At 44.2% G+C, this 26,927-nt stretch overlaps 3 protein-coding genes across 3 annotated transcripts in view; 1 reads left to right on the top strand and 2 right to left on the bottom strand.

Moving 5' to 3' along the window:
• The window catches only part of Myo10A (Myosin 10A), a 40,828-nt gene extending 36,711 nt beyond the window's left edge, over positions 1 to 4,117 (top strand). Inside the window, exons 4-7 of the mRNA XM_064682663.1 lie at positions 1,458 to 1,951; positions 2,019 to 2,253; positions 2,312 to 3,454; positions 3,546 to 4,117. Coding sequence (XP_064538733.1) covers positions 1,458 to 1,951; positions 2,019 to 2,253; positions 2,312 to 3,454; positions 3,546 to 3,713 — 2,040 coding nt within the window. The 3' untranslated portion in view covers positions 3,714 to 4,117. The remainder of the gene's footprint in view (positions 1 to 1,457; positions 1,952 to 2,018; positions 2,254 to 2,311; positions 3,455 to 3,545) is intronic.
• A 1,196-nt stretch (positions 4,118 to 5,313) lies between these two features.
• On the bottom strand, positions 5,314 to 7,314 carry C901. The gene is made up of 7 exons (XM_064682675.1): positions 7,170 to 7,314; positions 6,959 to 7,097; positions 6,739 to 6,897; positions 6,485 to 6,676; positions 6,367 to 6,427; positions 6,150 to 6,280; positions 5,314 to 6,080 (listed from the first exon to the last, which is right to left on the bottom strand). The coding sequence occupies exons 1-7, from the start codon at positions 7,302 to 7,304 to the stop codon at positions 5,314 to 5,316; spliced, it is 1,584 nt and encodes a 527-aa protein (XP_064538745.1). The 5' UTR covers positions 7,305 to 7,314.
• A 4,429-nt stretch (positions 7,315 to 11,743) lies between these two features.
• LOC135428606 (uncharacterized) lies at positions 11,744 to 26,197 on the bottom strand. The gene is made up of 3 exons (XM_064682681.1): positions 26,091 to 26,197; positions 12,558 to 12,634; positions 11,744 to 12,383 (listed from the first exon to the last, which is right to left on the bottom strand). The coding sequence occupies exons 1-3, from the start codon at positions 26,195 to 26,197 to the stop codon at positions 11,776 to 11,778; spliced, it is 792 nt and encodes a 263-aa protein (XP_064538751.1). The 3' UTR covers positions 11,744 to 11,775.
• Positions 26,198 to 26,927: the final 730 nt, after the last annotated feature.

Here is a 26,927-nt window from a genome sequence, read left to right as displayed (position 1 = left end):
TGCAAGACTTTCCGTTGGAGGCATTAAATATGTCGAAACGGGATATCATGTCCTCTAAAAGAAGGAAGAAATCCTTTATGTGGGACACTTTTATGCCTTTGGCAATATCTGAAGCAAACTCTAGCTGCAGGAACCGTCGGTTGGAAATGAAACTTTTATATAAAACCATCTCCAAGCACCTCTATGTCTGCTTTTGAGCTCTGTGGGGGGTATTTGTTATTTCTAATCTCTTATTACTTGCGGAGTGGGTGAAGCCGTCACACGATCCCATTAAATCAGATTATCTGTCTGTCTGTTTCTATGCAAAGTTTAGTTTCATTTTGATGAAACTCTGCCCAAGTCCAAGTCTTTCTGTTGAAGGCAGTAAATATGTCGATATCATGTCCTCAGCTCTAAAAGAAGGAGCAAATCCTTCATGGGGAACACTTTTCTGCCTCTCACAATATCTGGAGCAAACTTCAGCTGTAGAAATCATGCGGGCGGTAATCAAACTTTATGTAAAAACAGCTATATCTCTGGGCGGAGGTAAACCATAGAGTTTATTAAGTATACATAGGTCATTTGAAGCCTGACACGCGGACCTAAGCACCCGATTGGGCTTAACAAACTCTTCTAATCTTCGAGTAAAGCTTAAAAACTCATGTCTCAAAATCGATATATATCGATATAGCTTCTTATTTAATCAATTTTGTTCTCTTCTAATCTTTGATAATAGCTTAAAATCACATGTCTATTCGATATTTATCGATATAGCATTCAAACACGCGTCTCAAAATCGATATTTATCGTTGAAGCATAAAAACACATGTCTCAAAATCGATATTTATCGATATGGCATAAAAACACATGTCTCAAAATCGATATAGCAACTTATTCAGGCAACTTTGTTTAATAAACTCTTCTAATCTTTGATAATAACTTAAAAACACGTGTCTAATCGATATTTATCGATATAGCATTAAAACACACTTCTCGAAATCGATATTTTTCGATATATACCAATATAGTAACTTATTCAGCCAATTTTGTTTAATAACATCTTCTAATCTTTGATTAGAGCTTAAAACACATGTCTCAAAATCGATATTTATCGATAACGCATTAAACCACATGTCTCAAAATCGATATTTATGTAAATAGAAACTTAATTGGATTATTCGCGTCTTGGGAATGCCTCGTTCTGCCTGTTACAGAATATAATAAGCATGAGTGTTCGCTTGAGCGAGCTTTCACTGTAGCATATACCATCCATATATCATATTTACACGACACACACATCATCAACATCATGATAGGCGCGCCCCATTCAAACCGGTCGTCGTCATCGTGGCTTGGCTTGGCTTGGCTGGGCGACCGGTTGGCCAAAAAGGCGCCCAGCAACTTTCACAAGCCATTGACTCCGGCCGACAGAGACAATTAACAAATTGCATTCATTGTGCTTTTTCTGCTTCTTCCAGTCGCAATCGAAGGCATCGACGCTGTCGTCGGGCGCACGCGCCGCCGCCCAAACGCTGAACGTGCCGCTGGAGCGTCTGGAGGCGCGCCAGGCGCATGCCCAGCGCCAGGAGCACGCCCACTCCAATGGCAACCAGGAGGAGCAGCAGCAGCAGCAGCAGCAACAACAAGTGGAGCTGCATCATCAGCAACAGCAACAGCAGCTGGAGGATGCCGCCGAGGAGCAGCAGCTGGCGGATCAGCAGCGTTATATGAAGCAGCAGAGCTATCTGCACTCGGCGCGCAAATCGAATGCCGGTCAGCAGCCCAGCTCCCTGACCAATGGCCACCAGCAGCAGCAGCAACAGCAACAGCAGCAACAGCAGCAGCAACAGGCAGCGCATCATGACTTGGATGGCAACTATATGTTGCAGGATGAGCTTAATGGCAGCGGCACGCCTCCATCTGTGACCAAGTACTCGCTGCTGCAGTTCGCCATGCAGCATTTCCGCAATGAGTAAGTGCATCCATCCTATATAATCTCCCATTTACGACACTCACCTTCTTCCCCACCTACCCTGCAGTCAGCTGCGCGACGCGGATCGTCATCACGAGCGTCATCAGTCGTCGGCTGCGAATCGCTCCTATGCGGAGCTGGTCAAGTGGCAGGGCCATGCCATACGCCTGCCCCTGCTGCGTCTGCCCAATGATCTGGCACCGCTGGCGCTCGAATGTTTCGATTGCATTCTGCGCTACTGCGGCGACATACCGCTCGATCCGGAGCTGACCGAGGTCAAGTGCGTCTATACCGTGTTAATGGTAGGTCCCTTCAATCAATTGCGTGCAGCTCTGTTGCTAAAATCCTTTGCTTTTGCAGCATTGTCACAAGTATCTGGCGCTGCGGGATGAGGTCTACTGCCAGCTGATGAAGCAGACGACGGCGAATCGTTCGCCCTGTCCGGACAGCTCGCAGCGCGCGTGGCGTCTGCTCAGCATATTGGCGGCCTACTTTGGCTGCTCGGACGCACTGCGTCCTTATCTGATGGAGCATCTGACATCGGCCGCCTCGGATCGCCGTCGCTCGTGCCATGGCACCGCCGCCGTCTGCCTAACCAATCTCCGGAAAACGGCGCGCTGCGGCGGACGCAAGAATGTGCCCAGCGTCGAGGAGGTGACAGCCGTCTCGGCGGGTCGCTCGGCCCGTCGCCAGATCTATAGGCTGCCCGGCGGAGCGGAGCGTGTGGTCAACACACGCTGCTCCACAGTGGTCGCCGATGTCATTGCCGAGCTGTGCGCCCTGCTCGGCGTCGAGTCGGAGGCCGAGCAGCAGGAGTTCTCGCTCTACTGCATCGTTCAGGGCGACGCCTTCACCATGCCTCTGGCCGCCGATGAGTACATCCTGGACGTGACCACGGAGCTGCTTAAGTCCGGACAGCCATTCTACTTGATATTCTGTCGCTCCGTCTGGCACTTTGCGCTCAAGCGCGAACCGGCGCCGATGCCGTTGTACGTGGAGGTGCTCTTCAATCAGGTGGCGCCCGATTATCTGGAGGGTCTGCTCCTGGAGCTGCCCGGCAATGGTGTGCCAATGCCGGAGATGGTACGGGATATGGCGCGCATCGCTGCCCTGCTGCATCGGGCCGCCGATCTGAGCCATGTGCCGGCCATGAAGGAGATCAAATTTCTGCTGCCCAAGCCGGCGCTGGGCATACGCGAGATCCGGCCCGCCCAGTGGGTGGGCCTGGTGCAGTCGGCGTGGCCGCAGGTGGCCGGTCTGAGTCCGGGGCAGGTGAAGGCGCAGTTCTTGAACGTGCTGGCCGCCTGGCCCCTGTTCGGCAGCAGTTTCTTTGCGGTGAAACGCATCTGGGCCGAGGAGGGGCCGCACGTGGAGGACAATCACAGTCCCATGTGGCGGGATCTGATATTGGCCTTGAATAGACGCGGAGTGCTATTCTTGGATCCAAACACACACGAAACACTGCAGCACTGGAGCTTCATGGAGGTCATCTCCACGCGCAAGGTATGCAAACGACAAATTTATCCATCTATCGATTGTCCCAGCTCATGCTCTCTCTCTCTCTCTCTCTCTCTCTCTCTCTTTCTGTTCGCAGGTGCGCTCCGAGGATGGCGCCCTCTTCCTGGACATGAAGGTGGGCAATCTAATGCAACAGCGCGTCATACGCGTCCAGACGGAGCAGGCGCACGAGATCTCGCGCCTGGTGCGCCAATACATCACCATGGCCCAGATCAGTCAGCGCGACAAGCGGGAGCTAAACTAGATGCAACGAATATTACGAATATGTTTATTATTATTATAACTATTATTACTATTATTATTATTATTATTATAATATTCCCCACACTTTTTTTTTTGTCTCGATTTTTAAGTCCATATATATTGATACCTGTGCCTAAGCCCATAAGGGAGCAGAATCTTTCCCAATACCCAACCTCCTCCAACACTTTATCGGCCATATTCCAATTCTTTCGCCTCTTCCATGCAGTCATATAGATGCCTATATGCTGGCATTATATCTGAACAATTTGTGTCCTAATTTTAAGCAACAATGTGCAATCGCAATCCGAGTATTTGGCCCCGGCTCTTTCATTCCATATCCCTGCTATGAATTCTTTTCCCTCTGCTAAGCTTAAGCGAATCTTAAATATATATAAACTCTTTTTTTTTTTTGACAATTTGTTAAACGAAATTCGTTGCAGTTGTTTGTGTGTTTAGTCTAAATTACCGTAAATAAATACAATTCCACATATACCATATACATTTACCATACACCAAAGTCGCCTTTCTATCAGGCTCACCATACTTTATGCTCTTCATAAAGCTAGCATTATATTCTTTGCGAATTTTCTATCCGAACAAATAAAACTATCAACTGGTTAAAGGACATTGAAATCGTCCTGTTAGTTCTCGAGATATCGAGCATTTATTGCTGGTGATTTTTAAATGAATCCTTCATCCTTTTATATAAATCGGTGCAATTGGTCCTTGACATCGCGCGATGTTCTTTGACAATCCGCCAGAATATTGTCTAGTTAAAGCTTAGAGGAATATTCGAATAATGGCCATAATTTGGATAAATTCTTAAGGAACCTGGCGAGTTGAGTGTCAAATAAATCGTCATGAACTGAACATTAAGCGACTCAAAGGACATTTTAATCGTCCTGTAAGTTATCGAGATAATAAGGTGTGATTGATGATTAATCTGTTTTATCCTTAGATAGGTGCCATATACTTGAATGTCTGTCAATAGAGTTGCACTTTTTAAATAGGAAATTTCATTCAGGACTAAAGGACTAAAGATCGACATTCAAGGATTTACGGAAGCTAGTTTTATTTAAGGAATATTCGTATAATAGCCATAACTCGGCTAAAATCTTAAGGAACCTATCGGGTCGAGTGTCAAATAAATCGTCATCAATTGAACTTTGTGCGGCCCAAAGGACATTTTAATCGTCCTGTTAGTTTTCGAGATAATAGAGTCTGTTTAATCCTTAGATCTGTTTAATACTTGAATGTCAATCGATAGAGCTGTGAATCCAGCGCACTTTTTAAAGAGGAAATTTACTTAAAAGGAAAATCTTGGCAAATTCACTATCAATTGATATTCAAGGATTTTCGGAGTTCGTAATGCTTAAAATTCCAACGCATCTCAAAGTTCTTTTGCCTCGAGTCTTTTGAATTTTTGGCCGTGTGCTTGCGCATGTTTTCAACAAATCAAATCTGATCAAAGTGACAAAAAAAAAACGTAATAAATAAATAAATAATTTATTAGCTAAATAAATATGCTGTATATAAAAAAAATATAAATGACACAAAAAAAAAACAAAAAACAAATGCCGGGCAATTTGTCAGCCCGTTGCTCAAATAATATTTGGTATGATTTGATCATTGTCATCATCCTCATCATCATAATCGTCGCCATCCTCCTCCTCGTCCTCCTCATCTTCATCCTCGTCCTCGTCCTCATCCTCCTCGTCCTCATCCTCGTCGCCCTCATCAGCCTTGACGGGCGCCGTCGTCGTCGTCGCCGTCAGCTGCTCACTGTGTGCACTGAGCTGTGCCCCTGCTGGAGCTGGAGCTGGAGCTGAAACTGGAGCGGGAGATGGCGACCCACTTGTTGCATTAGCCTCAGCTTGTGTTTGTGGTGCTGTTGTTGTTGTTGCTGCTGTTGCTGTTGCTGTTGAGGGTGTGGCACGCCTCGTTGTTGTCGCCTCCTCAGCAGCTGCAATGCCGCTTAACGCTTCATTAGACGCATTGTGGCTGGCAAGGCGTGTGGCTGCGGTCTCTGCGCCCAGCCCCAGACCCAGTGCCAGTGCCTCGCCCATTGCTGTTGTCCTCGCTGTTGTTGTTGGTGCAGCTGTGGCCTCGCCTAATCCCAGCGTTGGCAACTTTGTTGCCAGCTCCGTGTGGCTGCTGTTGTCATCAGGCGCCGGCGCCGGCTCCAGCGGCGGCGGCGTAATGCGCGGTGGCGCCACAGAGGTCAGCAGAAACTCATCCAATATCTCGCAGTTCTTGCCCAGGTAGCCCTGGCGGCACTGGCAGCGATAGCTGCCATCCTCGCGGCTCAGCGAGACGCATTTGCCACCATTGGCACAGGTCTCCGGATTGTCGAGGCAGTAGCTCAGCCCTGAAAGCGAGAGAAGCGAGAGGTGAGAAACTGGTAATGGAGAGCTGGAGAGCTAGAGAGTTCGCTCACTTTCATCGCAGAGCATGCCGCCCCAGCCGGGCCGGCAGTTGCACTCCCAGGGCGCCTCGCAGTCGCCGTTGACGCAGCCGGGATAGGGGAAGCACTTGTCGCACTGTGCGCCCGTCCAGCCCACCTTGCAGCTGCCAGAAGAGTGTGCAAGGAAGAGAGAGAGAGAGAAGGTTGTAGTTCCGCTTGCCAGGGGTCAAAGGTCGCTCGACACACTTACCGACACTCGCCAGGCTTGCGGCAATAGCCATGCTGCTTGCTGCAGTCGGAGGCGCAGAGCGCTGCAAGAAGCAATGGTCAGGGAGAAGGATGCGAATGGTCAGGGACTCGCTACTCACCTGTCTGGCAGAGCAGGCCCGTATAGCCCGGCTGGCAGTTGCACTCGAGCGGCTTGTTGCAGCTGCCGTGCTGGCAGCCCGGCATTGTGGCGCACTCGCTGCAGCTGCGGCCCGCCCAGCCGATCCGGCAGCGGCACTCGCCGGGCGCCTCGCAGTAGCCCCTCGTGCTGTGGCAGCCGCTGCGGCAGCTGGCTGAGAGAGAGAGAGAGAGAGAGATTACCAATCGACTGGTGTCCAATCTGTGGCCCACTTACGTTCCGTGCAGAAGAGGCCATCCCAGCCGGGCTTGCAGATGCACTCGAACGGCTTGCTGCAGGTGCCGTGCTGGCAGCCCGGCAGCGGTATGCACTTGTCGCACTGCTCCCCGGTGTAGCCGATCCGGCAGCGGCACTCGCCGGGTCGCTGGCAATAGCCTGCGGAGAGCATCAGATGCGGATTGAGCTATTGAGATTTGTTTGGGGCGCTCTTGCTTACCATTCATGGGATCACAGCCGCGCCGGCACATCGGCACCTGGCAGAGATCGCCCTGCCAGCCGGGCAGGCACTTCACGTCGCCCTTCTCGTCGCAGGTGTAGTGCGAGTTCATCTTGTACTTTTGCGTCTTCTCGCAGGCCTGCGGCAAAATGGCTGCTCTTTAGTTGGCACTCTTGCACACTTGCTGCCTGCTCGGCGGGGCTCTACTTACGCGTTGCTTCCACAGCGGAATGTTCGAGTTGACGCTCGTCTGGCGGGCATCAAAGTTCCGTCTCAGCGCCTCGCCGCTGCCCATCGTGGTGGCCATCAGCAGCACCAGGGCACCCAATCCGTGCGATGATGGCATTTCTATATATCTACCTGTAAACTTTATAAAGATACGATATTATTATCCATTTTCGGAGTTACTTCGCATTTTATTGGAATTTTTCGAACTATGCTAAGATACGATTTCAATATGATTTTTCGGAGTTAGTTTCGCATGTTAGGATACGATTTTAATATGATTTTTCGGAGTTACTTTCGCATTCTATTGGAATTTATTCGAACTACGTTAAGATACGGTATTAATATGCTTTTTCGGAGTTGGTTTCGCATTTTATTGGAGTTTATTCGAACTATTTTAAAATACGATATTAAAATGTATTTTCGGAGTTAGTTTCGCATGTTAGGATACGATTTTAAAATTAATTTTCGACGTAACTTTCGCAGTTTATTTAAATTTATTCGACCTTTGTTAACGATATTAGAATGCATTTTCGGAGTTACTTTCGCATTTTATTGGAATTTTTCGAACTATGCTAAAATATGATTTTTCGGAGTTACTTTCGCATTCTATTGGAATTTATTCGAACTTTGTTAAGGTACGATTCTAATATGAATTTTCGAAATTTCTTTCTCATTTTTTTTTTCTTTTTCCGTTATAGTCAGGTTCTTTATTTGGATTATGTAGATGGTTTTCGTTTCTTTTGATGGATTGTCAAAAGAAACCACTTGGGCAACGCAGAGCGACCGCACCAAAGACAATTAACATGTTTGAAGACAACTTTCTTCGTGGCAACGACAACAATTGTAAGAACTGTAAGGTCTACAGACCCAGACCGGACCAGACTGACGGGCCGACTGACCGACTGACCGACCGATTGCTTGATGAATCATCGGCGAACGCACCAAAAACAAATATAAAAGAAAAAAAACAAAGTGATTGAAATGAAAATCCGAAACCTTGCTCAGCTGTCGGGAGAGCTAAAAGAGTCCAATCCAATCCAATCCAATCCACGTCTGCCGCGGCTTGCGTTTACTTGGCGACTAATCAATTAGCCCTGACTTTGACTTTGAAGGCGACTCTGAAACTGAAACTCCATTTCTCTCTCTCTCTCTCTCTCTCTCTCTCTCTCTCTCTCTCTCTCTTTCTCTTTTTCTATGCGTTTAGCTGTCTCTGTCTTTGGCTTTGTTGCCTTCTCTGTCTGTGCTGGCGCAGAGAAATTTCAAAACCGGCAGCTGTTGCTGGCATTTGCCTACACTTGGCTCACAGCTCTTACCTCTTGCCTCTTGCCGCTTGGCTCGTGGCCCGTGGCACCTGCGCAATTGGGTCAAACGGTAAGTCCGAAATCAGCTGAGCGCGGCGCCCCGCTCCGCCCCGCCCCCCCCGTCTCGCCATGGAGCGAAACGAGTCGCGACAAGAAAAAAAATGAAAAGCGTTTACGCATCTTCGGCTTTGTTTTCAAAATTATATTTGTTTCTTTATTGTGAATGCTCAATTTTCATTACATTAGTCGAATAATTATTTTAGTTTTTCTGGATTTTCTTTCGTATGTGCCTTAAAGTTTATTTATAATTTTTTTTTTAGCCCAAAGAACATTTTTATTGTAGTTTTTAATTTTTCTTATTTTGCTTTCTGATATATATCTATCCATGGGTGAGTGTGTGCGTGTGTGTGCGTGTGCTTAGTTCCAGTTGGACACATAAAGTGGGGTTCACTGTGCCGCTTAGACTCGGTTCTCGATTTCAGCTGAAAGTCTGGGAACTTATCTATGCTCTAAAGTATGTGACTGCAAAGGTGTTCCTTATCGTCGGGAAGATAGTGTGGCGATACTTGAGAATGGCTTTCGAAGTTAGATGGCAGACAAAAGATATTGGCATCGCCGGTCGCAAAGTGAGCAAAGAAATTGGCCGCTATCGCTATTCTATCTCCCAGGCGAAACGCTTGCTTATCGCCTAGAAGAAACGCTTATTGAAGAGTTCTAGCATGAGCCGAAGAAGAACGCTTTGGATAAATATTTCTACTATGCCACAAATACAACTATGAACGTCTTTTTATTAAGATTACCAGTTTTAAAATATTCGTGAAATTTTAGAATACTTAATCTATAAATATTACGAAAGCAGGAAAGAGAAGCTTGCTTTGTTCTTTGAGTGAAGAATTGAGAAGAGTTGAGAAGAGCTGAGAAGAGTTAAGAAGAGTTAAGAAGAGTTGAGAAGAGTTGAGAAGAATTAAGAAGAGTTGCGAAGAGTTGAGATAAGTTGAGAAGAATTGAAAAGACTTGAGAAGTGTTAAGAATTATGAACGTCTTTTTATTAAGATTACCAGTTTTAAAATAATCTTCAATTTGTAGAATACTTCATCTATAAATATTACAAAAGCAGGAAAGAAAAGCTTGCTTTGGTCTTCGAGTGAAGAATTGAGAAGAGTTGAGAAGAGTTTAGAAGAGTTGAGAAGAATTGAGAAGAGCTGAGAAGAGTTGAGAAGAGTTGAGAGGAGTTGAGAAGAGTTGAGAAAAGTTGAAAAGAGTTGCGAAGAGTTGCAAAGAGTTGAGAAGAGAGGAGAAGAGTTGAGAAGAGTTGCGAAGGGTTGAGATAAGTTGAGCAGAATTGAAAAGACTTGAGAAGTGTTAAGAATTATGAATGTGTTTTAATTAAGATTACCAGTTTTAAAATAATCTTCAATTAGTAGAATACTTCATCTATAAATATTACAAAAGCAGGAAAGAAAAGCTTGCTTTGTTCTTCGAGTGAAGAATTGAGAAGAGCTGAGAAGAGTTGAGAAGAGTTGAGAAGAGTTGAGAAAAGTTTAGAAGAGTTGAGAAGAATTGAGAAGAGTTGAGAAGAGTTGAGAAGAGTTGAGAGGAGTTGAGAAGAGTTGAGAAGAGTTGAGAAGAGTTGACATCAGTTGGAAGAAACGCATTCTGATCTTATGCGATGGGAACTGCGCGTGTGTGTGAGTGTGTGTGTGTGTGCGTGCGCGGGTGTGTGTGTGTGTGCTTAGGACTAGTTTTGCAAGTAAAATGAAGAGCTAATGGTTAAGCATGATATACACATGCATGCAAGGGCGAGTGTTTAAGTAATATTAACTGTTAATTGCATATGTCTAAGCCGACGGCAGCACATACACTACAAATTGTTGCTGCACATGTATGTGTGGGTGCATCTCTTATGGCTATCTGGATGGGGTACATTCATTTCTATGCGGGCATGCTAAGTGCGCTGCCTGGAATCGAATCCCTAGTGGGAATACACACATATATATATCTATGCTAAAGGGGCTTGCGGGGTGTCGGGTGGTGGGCGTGGCGCTAATATCAATATAATTATGGGTATATCGTTTTATTAGTTAGTAAGTTGTATCATCTTCTTCTTCTTCTTGTTCTTGGACAAGACTTGTCGGTAAATTGTGTTGTGTCATTTCCAGCTTTGGACTCTGGGTAAATGATCTATTTACAACGTTGGTACAGTAAGAACTCGCCGCAACGGACACCAATTGAAATTGCGTGTAAATAGCGAGCCATTTTTGCACTCTCTCCATAAATACCCTTGCAGAGGATATTCAAATTGTGTCCTCAAATGTGGGAGACCTATCTGATGTTATAGAGTATAGAGCATATATGTCTAAGTCGGACGGATCGGACTACTTTATCATAAAGCTGCCAGAGGAATGATCTGTCGAAATTATCTTGATATCTTGACCAAACTTCCATATTTATTATTCATATCAAGCTCCCAATATATGAGCAAAATCTTTCCAATATCGGACAACTATACTAAAGGGTTCAATGGGAAAAATCAGTGGAAAATATGGTTTTTGATGTCAAACATTTTCTTTTCTCTAACAATGCTTCATCTATTTCTGTTATAAACTTATGTAGTTATATAGTTATATGTAATATAGCATGCCATATAGCTGTAATTGGAACAATCGTGTCTAAAAACCATGTCATATTTATCTATTTCTGTAAGGGTATTTCGTCTTCGGAGCCCGAAGAAAAGTGTTCTTATTTTTTTGTTGGTACACTGATTATGCATAGAGTGAGTGAGAGAGAGAGAGAGAGAGAGAGAGAGTTGGGCTTGTGGAGACAAAAAAAAACACGTACACTTTATTTCAATTCTTAATTAACTTTCTTAAAGTTTTAACACTTATATGCGAGCTCTTGTCTCAGTGTGTGTGTGTGTGTGGGTGTGTGTGGGTGTGTGGGGGGGGGGGGGGGTTGGGGAAGGGGCTCTTGCTGTGTTATAGACAGCTGCTAGTTCGATATGATGCTAGGATATGATATGGATGAGAGAGCGCGTGGCAGCAACCGTTCAGGGTAGTCGAATTCGGGGCTGGGGCTGGGGCTGGGGCTAGAGCTGAGGTTGGGGTTGGGGTTGGGGTTGGGGCTGGGGCTGGGGTCTGGGAATCGGGAATCGGGCTTGGGAACTGTGTACTCGCTACATAGACTACGCGTTTACCCTACACATACTGATACCATACTATATATTGATGTCTCAATCGGATGGTTCATCATCAAAAAAAAAAAGCGACGACGCAATGCCCTTTTGCTGCTTTAGACGAAGATGAACTGCGCGTGGTTGCATTTCTTGGGCGGACCGATGGTCAGACGCAGCCATTTGCCGCGACACGACGGCGCCGGCAGCGCGCTCCAGCGTGTCGTGCGCCCCGACAGACCCTCGCCGCGGCAATGATAGCTCAGCAGCAGCAGCTGTTGCTGCTCCTCCTGCTCCTTCTGCTGCTGCTGTTGGAGCGCCGGCGGCAAGATTGGAGCGGCGCTTCGCTTGGACGTCGCGGAGCGTGGACGATGCGACTGGCGCTGATGCTTGTACTCGTGACTTTCGTTGCTGCCCAATTCCGGTTCCGATTCCGGTTCCGGTTCCGCATCAGCTTCAGGCTCGAGCATGTTCTGAGCATCGTCCTCCTCAGTAGTTTCCTCCTCGTCGTCCTCGTTGTCATCCTCGTTGTTGCTGCTGCTGCTGCTGTCCAGCCGCTCGGCGTCGTCGCCATCATCCATCGAATACGGCTGCGCCATTGGGGTCTTGCGTGTTGTAGTCGTTGTGGTTGTAGCTGCTCCTCGGCTGCCCTGCTTGCCACCTGCTGCAGTTGTTGCCGCATCCTGGACGAGCGCCTCGAGGTCACAGCGCACCGTAATGCGATCGCCTGTGGCAAGAGGCAAAAGTTCACGGATTAATCGGCGATTCAAGGCAATCTGATATAGACTGTACAGTGAAAACTCTCCCAATGCACACTCTCTCTCTCTTTTTATCTCTGTTACACGACAGTCGCTGTCCGCCCAGGCGAGTTTTCACTGTACACATTTGTCGTAGAACTCACCTTCAAGCATTAGATTGTAGGGCGGCAGCTTGTGGCAGGCCTTCGAAGCCTTGATTACCTCGAACTCTACGCAGTATCTGAAAGGAAAAGGTATGTCAAACAATTAATAAACATATGATAAGAGATAAAGCGTTTGATTGATTGATTGACTGACTGACTGACTGACTGCCGCGAAGTTTACGCAATATCTACCAGAAAATGTACACAAAAGAATTTATAGTCAAGAGCTTATCTCAAAGGATAAATGCATAGAAAGCGTGACTGTTTGACTGACTGACTGATTGATTGATTGACTGACTGACTGACTTGTTGACTGACCGACAACTTATATCGAACCCTATGCAGTATCTGCAATGAAATGAATGCAAAAATATTAATAATAAAATATTTATTTGAAAAGATAAATGGGCTTAAAGCGTTTGATTGACTGATTGACTGACTGAATACCTTGATCTCTATGCAGTATCTGCAAGAAAATGTATGCAAAAGAACTAATAATAAAACCTGTATCTTAAAGATAAATGGATTTAAACGTTTAATTGACTGACTAACTGCCTGATTGACTGATTGACTGACTGATTACCCTACAGACTAGTTAGTATCTGCAATGTATGCGAAAGGGTTAAAAACAAAACGTGTTACTTGATAAGTGGATTTTCGGCGATTAATTGAGTGACTGATGGACTGATAGACTGATTGACCGACTGACTGACTGACTGATGATTGTGGCATAGTCCAATTTGTTAGAACTGCAAAGCTCGTATTTACACAGTAGTTACTTTAAGTATTGTAAATGACGAACTGTTTCCGATTGTCTACGAGCTCTTCAAAGAACTTTGTGAAAGACGTTTTTGACACTCTTGCGAGACTTATGTGATCACATAGATAGCTAGACAGATGACATAGATATATATATAGATATCTTATTTATAATAATAGAAAATAATATAGATGATTTTATTTTCATTTCATAGAGATTATGGAGCCATGCAATTTGTTTTCACTAAATCTCTTCTCACTGAGATGGGTTTTATTTATTTATATATTTTTTGTAAATTAAGTTCAGGGATATGTAGGAGCAGAGCGAATGGGTAGAGGGTGGAGGGGGGGGGGGGGTTTGCCCATTAACTGTGTTGGGTTTACAATGAATTTTGACAACAGCCATGGAAATGCATAAAGTTGGAAAATAGCAAGAACAGAGGCAGGAAAGGAGAATAAACGAAGGACAGAGAGCACAGAGCTGACAGACAGGCAGGCGAAGGGCAAAGGGCAAAGGACGAAGGACGAAGAACGGCCGCACAGAATGATGATTATTGCGCATTTGAGCGCAGCCGAAAAAAAAGAGCGGTGCCGGGCGGGGCGGGGCGTGGCGTGGCGGGGCATACAGTTCAAAGGCGCCGCTAGTCAACCGGAAATTCGAACTGTCTATTAAGCCTAACAATTTCCGATTCCGTTACGCAAAAAACGCAGCGAATACAAAAACAAATACAGAGAGAGAGAGAGAGAGATAGAGAGACGACTGTCAAGTGGCTTTGGGTGTGTGTTTAAGTGTGTGCGTGTGTGTGTGTCTGTGTGTGTGTGTGTGTGTTTGACAGCTGTCAAGGTGTTGACAGCGGAAATTGCGTCGGAAATTCAAATGCGCCGTCAAACGTTGATGGCCTCATCCACGCTTTACTCGCATCGCATCGGTCTGGCGGATATTTGGCCACTTAGCCACAAGGGCTCAATTAGCAAATCGCCGAATTAGCCGGGCCTGCATTCAATTGGCGCCGCGGAAATCAAAATCACAAAATCTCAAAACATCAAACCAAACGAAAAAACACGTGAGACTGTTCCAGTTGACGGTGCCTGACTAGGATATACCCTGCACCTAGCCACACTCAGTCGAGCTTTCTTCTGTATATATGTAGATATATAACAACACAAACACACACACAGGCGAGCAATTGAATATGCCCAGCCCTGTTCTTGATTAACTTCGGTGCTTATAGTCCAATATTATAGCCTGTCAACATTTCTTAAATTTTTTGCGAATGTGAAATATGTTGCCTGTACATTTCCCATAAGAAACCACATTTTTCACATTTGTAAAAAATGTTGGTATATTTCCCACAAACAGCTTATTATATTACAATTATAATTTCAAATTTTACTAATCCCACAGTTTTTAACATTCAAAGATGGCCACATCCCGCAAAGAATCCATCAAATGGAGTCCCTACTTCGAGACCGTATTATTTGACTTTTGGAAGGAAAACTTTGCGGCGCCTTGGTAAATCAAATCAAACCGATTAGCTGTTTATTTACATGTTACCGACAACTGGAACCAATGGAATCGCAGAATGTGAAGTTTGTGAATGTAACATATTTTGAGCAAAGTCGAATCAGGCTAAAAAAGGCAAAGTGCAAGGCTCTTCTGTTACATAATAGTGAATGGTGGCACGAGTTGTCTTAAAAGTCAAATATTCTTCAGCTGTTTATAATAGAAGAGAAACTACGTACCAAGTTTAATAGCTTCAATAATCTTCGAGCTATGCTTGAAAAACTATCAGCCGGAGATTAGCAGAAAAAATATATCGATATAAAGGATGGCATTTGCATTGGCATGTAGAGAATGTAGCTCTTGTAATAGAAGGAGAATGCTGAGAATGTAGCTCTTGTAGTATAAGGAGAATGTAGAGAATGTAGCTCTTGTAATAGAAGGAGAATGTAGAGAATGTAGCTCTTGTAGAATAAGGATAATGTAGAGAATGTAGTCGAAGGAGAATGTAGAGAATGTAGCTCTTGTAGTAGAAGGAGAATATAGATCTTGTAGTAGAAGGAGAATGTAGAGAATGTAGTAAAAGAAGAATGTAGAGAATGTAGATCTTGTAGTAGAAGGAGAATGTAGAGAATGTAGCTCTTGTAATAGAAGGAGAATGTAGAGAATGTAGCTCTTGTAATAGAAGGAGAATGTAGAGAATGCAGCTCTTGTAGTAGAAGGACAGATGGAAAAGAATGGATCGTCTGTTGATATTGATCAATAATATATATGTCTATTGTGTGTTCTTCTGGGCGTGACAAATTTGGTGACAAACTCATAATACCCTCGACTAGGGCATACAAATGGCGGCTCTGATAGAAATATAATTCGGGCAGTCGTCGGCTTTGCCCGAGCTGAGCACTTAATTAACTTGGCCCACAGCCTGTCCGGGCCAGCCTCTGCCGGGCAGCTCGGCCATAAAGGTAAATTGAAAAAAAGCAAAAAAAAGCAAAAGAGCAAAAATAACATTGATGTAAATAAACTTGGCGGCAGCCGCCGCACAAAGTAATAAAAATAAACAAGGCAATGCACAAAACTTGAGCAGCAAAATATAATTAAACTCAAGTGGAAGCAACTTCTGCAGTAAGGGGAGGGGGGGGGGAAAGGGAGGGTGGGGTTCACCTTTAACGATGACAAAGAACTTTGCTGAAATTGGCAAAATGAGACTGAGCCTCTGCCTAGTTCACATTGCAGCAATGCGGCTTCCCAAGCTTCCCAATCTCGCCAATCTTTTCAATCTTTCCAAGTCCTTGTCAAAACTAATCCGATTCCATGAGGATTAACATTTCAGCCAAGCACAAAATTTGAATGTGACAATGTTTTGTTTAATTTTGATATAAAATTCCACACGAGAAAATGTCCATTTGAGACACAAGAAAATGCTGTTCAATTTTCAAAAGTCTTAAATGGATTCCTTTATCTGGCATCAGATCGGATCACTATTTAATATAGAATAATTGTTCCCATGGGAATAATTGCTTGAAAAATAATATTCATACACTTTCTTCCTTGATTTATTTTGACAAGCAATTTTGGCTATATTACGATACAAGTATATATATTTAGGTCAAGCTTTATCATTATTTTATTTCTTATGTTCTTATAGCAAGATGTTGACGTCTTCTCAGCCGAATGATGGGATGAGCTTCAGAGAGAGAGAGAGAGAGAGAGAGAGAGAGAGAGAGAGAGAGAGAGGTCTGGCCAGTCTCTATCGGATTGTTTGGCGGTTAACTTGGAGCTCTAATTGAATATAATTCAGGTCACAGTGAAGCGTATTGAAGCATCTGTCATCAGCCATCTGTTTCCCAGATCTTGACTCCGTATCTTCAGGTGGGCACGATGTGTACTCTCCTCTCAGACCCGAAGGGGCAGCTTGGAGGGGGAGCCATCTTGTACCTCCTGTTGGAGACTGTGGCCTGGTCGCTTATCCAGGCTGACGCCCAGATACTTTGCCCCTTGAGGTCATGCAGAGGGACCCCATCGTTAAGCCAGACTTTTAGCATCTCACCCCTGCGTAGGATGTAGCTGGACATTCCCGCACTTAACCGGATTTAGTTGAATGTTTCACCTGCGAGCCCAGCAGATGCAGTTGTGCCTGCCTTCTCCAGGTGCAGGAACGTCTGTTCTGAAGAGGGCCGAGAGAGGAGCAAGTGGGTCTTCCCGCTGGGCAGATAGCTGCACTCCTCGACACCTGCAACTTTCGCCTCTCCAGGTATTTGTTTTATAATTCAAAAGCTAGTCTGTTGCTCAAAGGCATAATCCTATCAACATCGGACCACCATGTCATAGCTTTATCTTTATTGGAAGAATCAGCCTGAGTAGCATGAGTTGTTGTGTTCTGTTTGTCGAGATATCTTCAGCAAAGTCCGCCTTCTCCTCGCTTACCTGTAAAACCATCTGTCCTTTGTCAAAAATGGCATTTTGTATATTCTGTTTAAAGATGCAGTCGAAATCAATTTCAATTGTCTGTCGCTTCCTATTACAGCGTCCCGCTTTTCTTTTTTCCTCTCTGAAGTGTCATTTAAGTGAAATTTAGCCCAAAAGTGAAACCATGGCAATTCGATTTTTCTTTGCCTTCCCTTTGCTCGCGGAATTGCCCGTTGCATAGGTAGGCTCTATTTCATACACCACCCCCCTCCGTCCCCCCCTCTCCTGTTGGGCTGGCCTCAAGCCGTGTCATTTGTGTTCATACGCCCCGTAGTCCCCCCGCTGTCACATGCTCTATTTGCAGCGCTAATTTTAGCAGGCAACCATCCATCGAGCCGAGCTGCCAACTATACATTGTCAATATCAATTATTTGGCACGGCCGGGCGACGACGGGTGCTGCGAGGGGGCCAAAATCGCATGCATAATACATATATATGTATATGTATATGTATATATATGTATATGTATATGTGTATATCCTTTATTTGCGCGGGCAGCCAAGCGAAACTGTCGCTGCAAGGACGATGAGCCGGGCGATGGAGGCGGAGAGCTAGTTCCAGGCGTTGTCCCTTTGCATTCCCCGGCCGCTGGAAAGTATGCAACAAGATTTGCACGCTGCTCAATCATCATTAAAAGGGGCGTGGCATGGGGGGGAGGGGGGTAAGGCAAGCTAAACGAAAGTCCTGCAGAGACTCGCTCAGCTTTTGGCCATTCAGGCGGCTCACTCAAGCGCCGCAAAGTGCTTCCTTTGGCCAGCCCCAGACGAGGACGTCGCCGGCCTGCAGCCCAGCTCGGGTCCAAGTCCAGAGTCGGGCCCGTCCAATCCAAATCGGACACGGTCCGGTGCCGAGTGTTGCCTGTCGACTGTCGCATGTCGCATGTTGCCTGTTGCTCTATCGACTAAATCCAAATTGAGATGTCGCCGCGTCGTTTTCGTTTCCGGTTTTCTGTGCGGAAATGGGGAAGAGCCTCCGCCCCTCCGTCCAGCTGCGGGGAGCACCGCAAGCAAGCGGCCGCAAGCTGTGAGCCAACTTTGTCAAGCAATTATTTTTAGCAGCTGGAGAAGCGCCAGACCTTGCTTTCTTTTTTTCTCTCTTCTTCCTAACGTGCTGCTGCACCCATTAAAAATGCGCCAAATTAGGGCATATTCACTTTTTGGCACACACATGTGACAGTCAGCAGAAAGTACATATGCATATATTCCTGGCCAGGACGACGAACGTTTTGATATACAAATGTTCTTTTGCCATATGCAGAGCGAATTTATTGTTTCAACGAGATCGGACTCCAAGCACCGATTAGGTAGCACATTATGTGGGACAGGAAAGGAAAGATGAAGCACAGCCGTGTGTGTGTGTGTGCGTGTGTGTGTAGCAAAAAGACTTTCCGTCAGCTTGACGCGGAGTTCACGTCCAGGGTATTTTCTAGTCAGTCACTCGCGACTGGCGCACTCGTACATGTTTTATTTGTGTTTGCCTTTCATATAAACGAGTGCAAATACTTTTTTAAGTGCCTGTGTTCCTGTTCTTCTTCTTGTTGTTGTTGTTGTTGTTGTTGTTGTTGCAATCGTTGCCTGCCATTGACAGTTGTCGGCGCGTCCTTTGAAGTGGCAAAATATTTGACAAGAAAATGACATTTTTGCAGGGGGGCGGCGCCAATTGGCAGAATGATGTCGACATTTGACTTAGCTGAACACTGCATGCCACATGCCACATGCCAGATGCCGCATGCCAGATGCCAGATGCCAGATGCCACTTGCCCCACTTGAATCAGCCGCAAAAGTTTCTCGTTGCGTTTTCTTCTTTTATTTGCACTGTTTCAACTTGTTGCCACGAGCCGTTTCCTTGAAGCTGCAAAGCAGCTCAATTCCACTTTTATTTGGATAAATGTGAACTAGGGATGAATCATTTTAAACATATTTGTAACTGACTATCGGGTATTCCCCGGCCTTGACCGAGCCAAGTTTCTTGCTTCAAATTAAAGACATATTTTTCCACCTATTTCTCGCCGTGTGCAATTTTATATAGCTCACATATATGTTTGAAAGAGAGTTAGAGCCTGCTCGGTTGGTAAACAAAAATGTTGCAAATTGTTACCCTAGTTTCCACTGTTGCGGGTGGATTTTCTAAATTCGCTAAAACACGTATTTATACAGTTTTTAGTTTAAGCTTTAAAAATGAGACTAAAAACAATCAGACAAAATTTAAAATAACGCACCCAACCTCTATTTTCCGCCAAGAAGGGTGGATTTTGCGAAAAGTGTGACACGTGCATAATTTTCCGCCAGGATGGGTGGATTTTGCGAAAAGTGTGAAACATGTCTCATTCATTTGCAACTGACTTAAACCCAACTGAGCCCGAATCCTTCAAAAACCCCTTCATTCAGCCCCTGAACCGCATTTATTATGAAAATAAATCTGAGTCCAAAAATTCAAAAACCAAACTTTTGACCCTCATTTTCCTTCCAAGAGGGATGGATTCTGCGAAGAGTGTGAAAATGTCTCATATGAATTTTCATAAAGATCCTTGAAAGTGAATTCGAACGGAAAACTTTAACCATCATATCTTTGATCCCAATTTTCACTAAGGAGGAATGGATTATACAAAAAGTGTGAAACACATCTCAAATTAATTTGAAGAACGATCTTACATACAACCGATTTTCACGATTTTCCCACACTTTAGGGTGAAATTTCACAATAACGTAACTACAGTCAAAATCTTCGCTTGCGAGCTCTTACGGCTTGATCATCAATCAATCAGTCAGTCAATGAATCAATCGTTCAGTGAGTCAATCAGTCAGCACAATCAGTTGTAGTGTGTACATCTGTGTATATCTTCAAATACTATTTCAAACTATTTATTAATTTTATAACTTTACCATATAATTGAGTTTTTTTGAGTGCATTAACAACTAATTAGAAAGTTGATTGCTGTCAATTTCGTGAGCCGCTTTAAGCTGCGTTTTAACTATCTCCGCCGACCACTGCTCCCCCTCCCCCCACCTCCCTCTCCCTCTTCCTCTTTTTCTCTCTTTCTCTCGTGTTCAGTTTTTTGCGCGTCGCTTTCTTTCACTTTGGCCTCGCCATTAAGTGCATAATTCAATTTGAAAAGCAGACTTTGAGTGCCCCCTAAAAGTATGCAAAGCACAGCGACACACACACGCACGCACGCACACTCACACACACGCACACTCACACACACGCACACTCACAGGCACACACATAGATCAACTGGGCATAAAACGTAGGCGGCTCCGTTTGTGTTTGTGTTTGTGTGTTTTTTCTTCGCTCTGCATAATGAAAATAAAGTAGCAGCTTTTACGCATTTTTATGGTTTTTATTTAACTGCCTGCTGAGAGGCAGATGTGTGCCTCACCTGCTATGCAAATGAGTGTGCGTGTGTGTGTGTGTGTGTGTGTTTGTGTGTGTGTGTATTCGCGCGTATCATAAAATCTGTCAATTCGCAGGACGATTGTCTTCAATTTTCAGCAGGAGCCACAGACACGCATACAGATGACTTAAAGGCTAGCAATCAAGTTGCCTCTCCCCCCCCCCTCTCCCTCTCCCGCTCCCGCTGCCTCTCCCTCTCTCTTCCTCTCTCTCACTCTCTCCTCTGTCCGGCTCTCTGTTTGCCTGCAAATTTATGCGGTCCAAGCTAATCCTCATGGGGATTTTTGCTTAAAACGTTTTATTGTTGCGCACCCAACGCAGGTGAAGCAGAATAAGGGCAGCAGGAGGAGCGCAGCAGTAGGAGAGGAGGGGAGCAGGAGGAGGGGAGCTGGAGCTGGAGCAGGAGCTGCAGCTCGCCGGGCAGCTGGTGGAGTTGAAGCTGGAGTCGTTGGCCTGTAGGCCGTCTTGTCCCATTTAAAGTCTGTCGACTGCAGATTTCCCAGTTGTCCTGTAAATTTATCACATTAAAAAGTGTGAATTTCGTCGACAGCGGGGGGGGGGGGGGGCGCGGGGGTGGGTAGGCTCTGTAGGCTAAAGGTCTGTATCCTGTATCCCGCATCCCGCATGCTGTATCCTGTGTATTCTGTTTGCTTTTGTAATTCCTTCACGGCAATCGTTTCGCACTGTCATTATGTAAATGAAATTGTGGCGAATTATTATTTGCATACCCTGCCAAAAGGTGCCAACTATTTCTGATGTCGTGTGTGACACCCAAAAGGCAGACACTGTCTGTATACATATATATCTATATTTATATGGGATAAACATTTTGATAAAGCCATGTCCTTAAAAATACCTGGCAAGTTGTCGTCCTTTTCTTTGCAGTGCTCACATTTTGGAAGAGTTCTCTCTTCGAGATATGCTCATACAGCAGGCTATCGATATATATCGATATATATATCACGTAAACGGGGCAAGCTATCGATGGCCAGCATCTTCATCTTCAAAGATCTGAGATCGTTGCGTGAAATCTTCTTTAGGTCTCTTTTAGCCTAGTTGCACTGTCAACATATCTGAAATTTTTTGCGAATGTAACATTTCTGCACGTTTTCCCATAAGAAACAACATTTTTTACATTTGCGAATAATTTTGGTATTCGCCCAGAGTAATTCGTGTTTTTTGCGATGATTTCTCGAATTGCGTATCGATGTTATGAATTTTAAAGTTTACTTATCGCACAGTTTTTAACATTTCTAGATGGCCAAATCCCGCAAAGAGTCCATTGAATGGAGCCCCTACTTCGAGACCGTATTATTTGACTTTTGCCATTCACATGTTACCGACAACTCAGACTTGCCAATGGGATCGCAAAATGTGAAGTTTGTAAATGTTACATATTTTGAGCATAGTGATATCAGACTTTTTGGTACAAGCTTATAAGAAATCCGCAAGGGTATTTGTGCTTCGGTGCTGCGAAGTTTTCCTTTTGTTATTGTTAGCATTTTGTTTGTGTGCTTATTCTTTGTTTTTTTATTTTTGTTTTTCCATTTGTTATTTGCGTAATTTATTTATTTATTTTCTCCGCGCAAGTACCACGCCTCTCCTCTCCTCCCCCTCCAGCTTCCTCTCCCCTCCTCTCCCCTCCTCTCCTATCCTCTGTTGTGTTTCTCCGCATTTGAGCGCATAATTCATAATTCGTGCCTTGGTCCGGTGTCCTTTGTGCCCAGGCAATAAAAGTTTGTCGCTAGTTAACAAATCATTGGACAAGTGAATTGTGGCCAGGGGCAGAGGTGGACAGTGTCGGGTGCGGGGCGAAGGGCTGATTATGATTCAGTTTGAATTGATTTGTGTGCCTGAACGAGTACCTTTCGATTTTATCGATGCGCGAACATATATTCATAAGTTATTCATATGCTTGTAACAGTAAAAATGTGAGCATAGAGAAGAGCTGTGAAAGAACGATTCATTTATGAATCAATTGGCGAGTCATTCAGTAATCGAATTGAATATATTTACTCCATCAACAAATAAATCAAACTAAATTGTAGAAACCCATTAATTCACTTTATTTTTACTTTGACTCATTGAAACTGGCCTAAAGTGAAAGTTATCGATAAATCTCTATCGATATTGCATGCATATTTGGCAGCAATTTTTTGTAGTTTCTCTTAAATGACGAATGATTCATTTAAAAAATTGAGCTGGCCTGTTTTAAATGTATTCATACAATCATAAAATGAATCGAATTCAACTTTGCATTGCAAAAATGTACATATATTTTTGAAGAATTTTCACTTTAGTTCAACAAAACTAAATAAAAGTAAAAGTTTTCGATTAATATTTATCGCATTTGCAAGCAAAAAGTTGGCACTACGAAAGCTTTTGTATTTATTTTACTTTTTCTATTTTTTTTAATGGAAAAAGCTTGAGCCGAATTGAAAGAAAATGCAAAGCAAAAACTTACATATATTTGTAAAGACTTTTCACTTTTGTTCAACAAAACTCAATAAAAGTAAAAGTTATCGATTAATATTTATCGCATTTGCAAGCAAAAAAAAAGCACCACGTTTCTAACTGTATTTATTTTATTTATTCTATTTTTTTTTTTGTCGCATGGATGAAGCTTGAGCTGAATTGAAAGAAAATGGAAAAGGCATAAAATAATAAATTGCGGATTTAATTTAATTTCGAGTGCGAGCAACAAAAGCAACGGAGGGCAACGGAAGGCAACTGAAGGAACAGAACAAAAGCAAAGCGCAGCATAATAAACGGCTTTTGATGAGCAGCGAAACACTTAAGAAGGAAGAAGAAGCAGCAGCAGCAAGACGACACAACAAACCGCAACAAGCACAAGAACAACAACAACAGCAACAACAACAACTAGCGAAAGTCGGGGATTTGGCTTGACCCCTCCCCGCATCCCCCCCTACCGCAAACATCACTCATTGCAGGGTGTACAACGGGGCGTATGCGGCACGTGATTGATGTCCGTTAGCTTATTAGCAGAAGGAACGGAGAGTGGGGGCAACTGCTTGCCCCTCCACCCCCTCTTGTTGCTGTTTCTGCAATCAGCGACTCACATTTGTATGGCGTGAGCGTGTGTGCAAGAGAGAGAGAGAGAGAGAGAGAGACAGCTAGAGCCGAGTCCAGGGTCCAGTAAATAGTCGCATTGAGGTTAGGACATGCTCTGAATGCTGGACGCTTTTCTAATGAGTTTAAAGGGTATTCGAAAGTTGATGATGCACAGCACAGCCCCAAAAATAGCTTGAAAAGTAAACAAATTTTGCATATAGAACGGAAAGGAAGAACAAAGAAGACATATGCCACACACGATTCTGCAGAATTACGTGAAGAATCAGGCTACGACCGACTCTTTTTATAGGGACTATGATATACTAGTCCGAAATAGGGTATAGCTCGTAAGTGCCTAATTTGGCTAAGAAATTTTGGTAAACAAAAAGATTTGCACACAAGAACTTAATCCTTGACATGATAGCTATGCGATATAAAGGCCCGATCCGGCTGCGTTCGACATATAGTACATATGCCCGATAGGGAGAGAGGAGTCTAGACAAAGTATAACGATATCCCTAGAGAACTGAGAGGCCTACAGACAGCCGGATTGATAGATTAGACAATAAGTGTATATATAAACCGTGCGTTACACATTGTACAGGGTATCTCTAAGTCAGACCTAGACTAGATTATAGCTCGCTCTTCTTTTTCCTTATACTTTGTTTGGCTTGTGGACAATTGAAAGAAGACATCAAGGACACTTGGGCACGGAGGAGTCAAGGATTCCTAGCCAACCTGTCTGTGTACGAATGGAATGAATCATAAACATTTCCAGTCCCAAACAAAAACAGACGGAAAAAAAAAGAGGAAAACAGAAAAGAAAACAACGAAATACTCGTAAGGACGAAAATTAACAGCGCGTCAAATCAAGGCGGGGATTTTATACAATTTTTATGCGCCTTTTATGATGGATTTTTATTGCTGGCGCTTATGCTGATGTTATTCTTGGACGGAACCCAATCCCCAATTCCCAATCCCCGCGTCTCTGCCAGTTTCCCATTACAACATGAAATTGTTGTTTGCATGCCGCGCGCCATAAAAACACAACAGCTAGTAACAAATTTGGGATTAATACTGAAATTTCCCAAACCTCCTCCCCCCCCACCATATTCCCGCTAACCTAATGCCGTAAAAGCGGCTTTGGAGATTTGGATCTTCCATACCTTTCGCATAGCATCGAGAAGTCAAATTAAAGAAAATCATGCGTGAAAAAGGTCCAGACAAGTGGAAATCATTTCACGCTCGGCTCCTGGATGGAATTATTAAGCGTAAAGCTATCCGTAGCTAGACCTAGGTTTAAATATCTGCGCAGATCTAAAGCTGAAAAGCGAAGGAACTCTGTGCCTTGGGAAAAAAAGACAGAGAGAGAGAGAGATTGAAAGAGAGAGCTAGGGAGAGACGAGTGAAAAGCAACTTCTCTAAGAACTGATCTCCGGAAATAATAAGTTGAAAAGCCAGCTTTATTGAAAGTAATATGAGCATTAAGAAATATATAGATCCTTAAGTTTTCCAACTCATCCCTAGAAATATGGGGACGAAGAATGAGAGAGAGAGATCGAGAGAGTGCTGAGAACTGTGAAAGTAACTTGTCAATGAAGAAATCTCCAGATCTTTTCAGATGAAAAGTTAGCTTAATTTAAACAAATTAAGCATATAACATGGTATAGATTATTCATTATAGTACTGAGTACTGTGAAAAATACTTCTCTAGGAACTAGTCTTCAAAGATATTGATAATAATTTGTAAAATCCCTTGCTAAACAATTTATTATAAGCATTAAACAAAATGTAGATCTTTAAGTTTTCTAACTAATCCGTAAAAAGAAAGGGAGACATCGAGAGAGTACTGAGTCCTGTGAGTAGTTCTTTAAGAATTCATCTTCAGAGCTCTGTGGACAAAGAAAGAGTGAGAGACAGAGTTCGAGAGAGTACTGTGAAAGTTAACAAGAACAAGTCTTCAAAGACCTTGAGATGAAAAGCGAGATATATTGATAATTATTGGTAAAAGCCTTTCGGGATATTTTTAAGATCCCGAAATCTTAAGATTAAATTATGCTGAAGCTTTATGCTCTTCAGATAGGGTAAAAAATCCAAAGTACTTCTATATATATGAAATAGACGAAGGAGAGACCAAAGAAAGAGAGAAATAGAAAAAAGGATATTTAAAAATGTATAAAATCATCCACAAAATGTCGTAAGTGCCATGAATTGAGGTTAACTAACTCCAGATAGCCTACAAATAATGTCACATCACTTTCTTACCCTGTTTTTGCTTTTTCTCACAGATCTTCAGAGTAGAACCATGATTCAAATAGTGTTGTGTAGCGTATACTTACTCATGATCCCGATTGTGCTTGTAGGAGTCGCGGTAGCGCGTGCGCAGATTGCGGCTGTTGTTCGCATGGTGGCTGCGGGAGAGGGCGGCGGGCAGCAGCAGGGCCATCTCTGAAAGAAGCAGAAAGAAACGTTTGTTGATAAATCCAAGAAGCCAGCTCAGAGGGAAAGCAGTTCGGAAAAGTCACGTGAAAATCAATTTGTAAACGCGATGCGCCAAATATTTTGCCAAGTCACGTGTTGGACGGGTAAATGCCGGCGCTGTAGCCGGAAGAGGTGGCTGTAATTTCGTCAACGAGATTGTGTGCGAGTGTGTGCGTGTGTGAGTGTGTGTGTGTGTGTGTGTGTGCTGGGGGAAAACGCGTGCCTGCGTGCCTGAGGTTGTGCCACACGTTTCGCTTGCTTTCGCTTTGGTTTGACTGGCTTCGCTTGATGTTTGCGTAGCTGAGAGCGAAATCAAAACATGCCATTAGACAACACCGGAACAACAAAAAAAAACAACAACAACAGAAAAAGAAAGAAAACACAGAGGGGGTGGCAACGCCAGCTGACAGGAAAAACAAGCGACGGCAAACAACCAGCGCCATAACCAGCTTGGCGCCCAACGTGGGTCCGCCCCCCATTCAACATGCTGACTTTTGACTATTGCACAGAAAAACTGGAATCGACATCGCCAAAAGCAAATCCTGCAACTGACACCCAACCCAAAGGGGCCGGAGGAGGGGGGGGGGGCACCTGCCGTTTCACTGAGCCATTCACGTGACTCGTGAAAAGTGTTGCCAACGCCTGCAAAGAAAGAACTTGAGCTTTGTAAGCCTGGGCCAGCTGTGGATGCCATT

The sequence above is a fragment of the Drosophila montana genome, unplaced genomic scaffold (assembly GCF_035044405.1).
Source record: "Drosophila montana isolate Dmon_TW-CO22-7 unplaced genomic scaffold, ASM3504440v1 contig_2482_1, whole genome shotgun sequence".
Lineage (NCBI taxonomy): Eukaryota > Metazoa > Arthropoda > Insecta > Diptera > Drosophilidae > Drosophila > Drosophila montana.
This window is presented reverse-complemented; position numbering and strand designations above follow the sequence as displayed.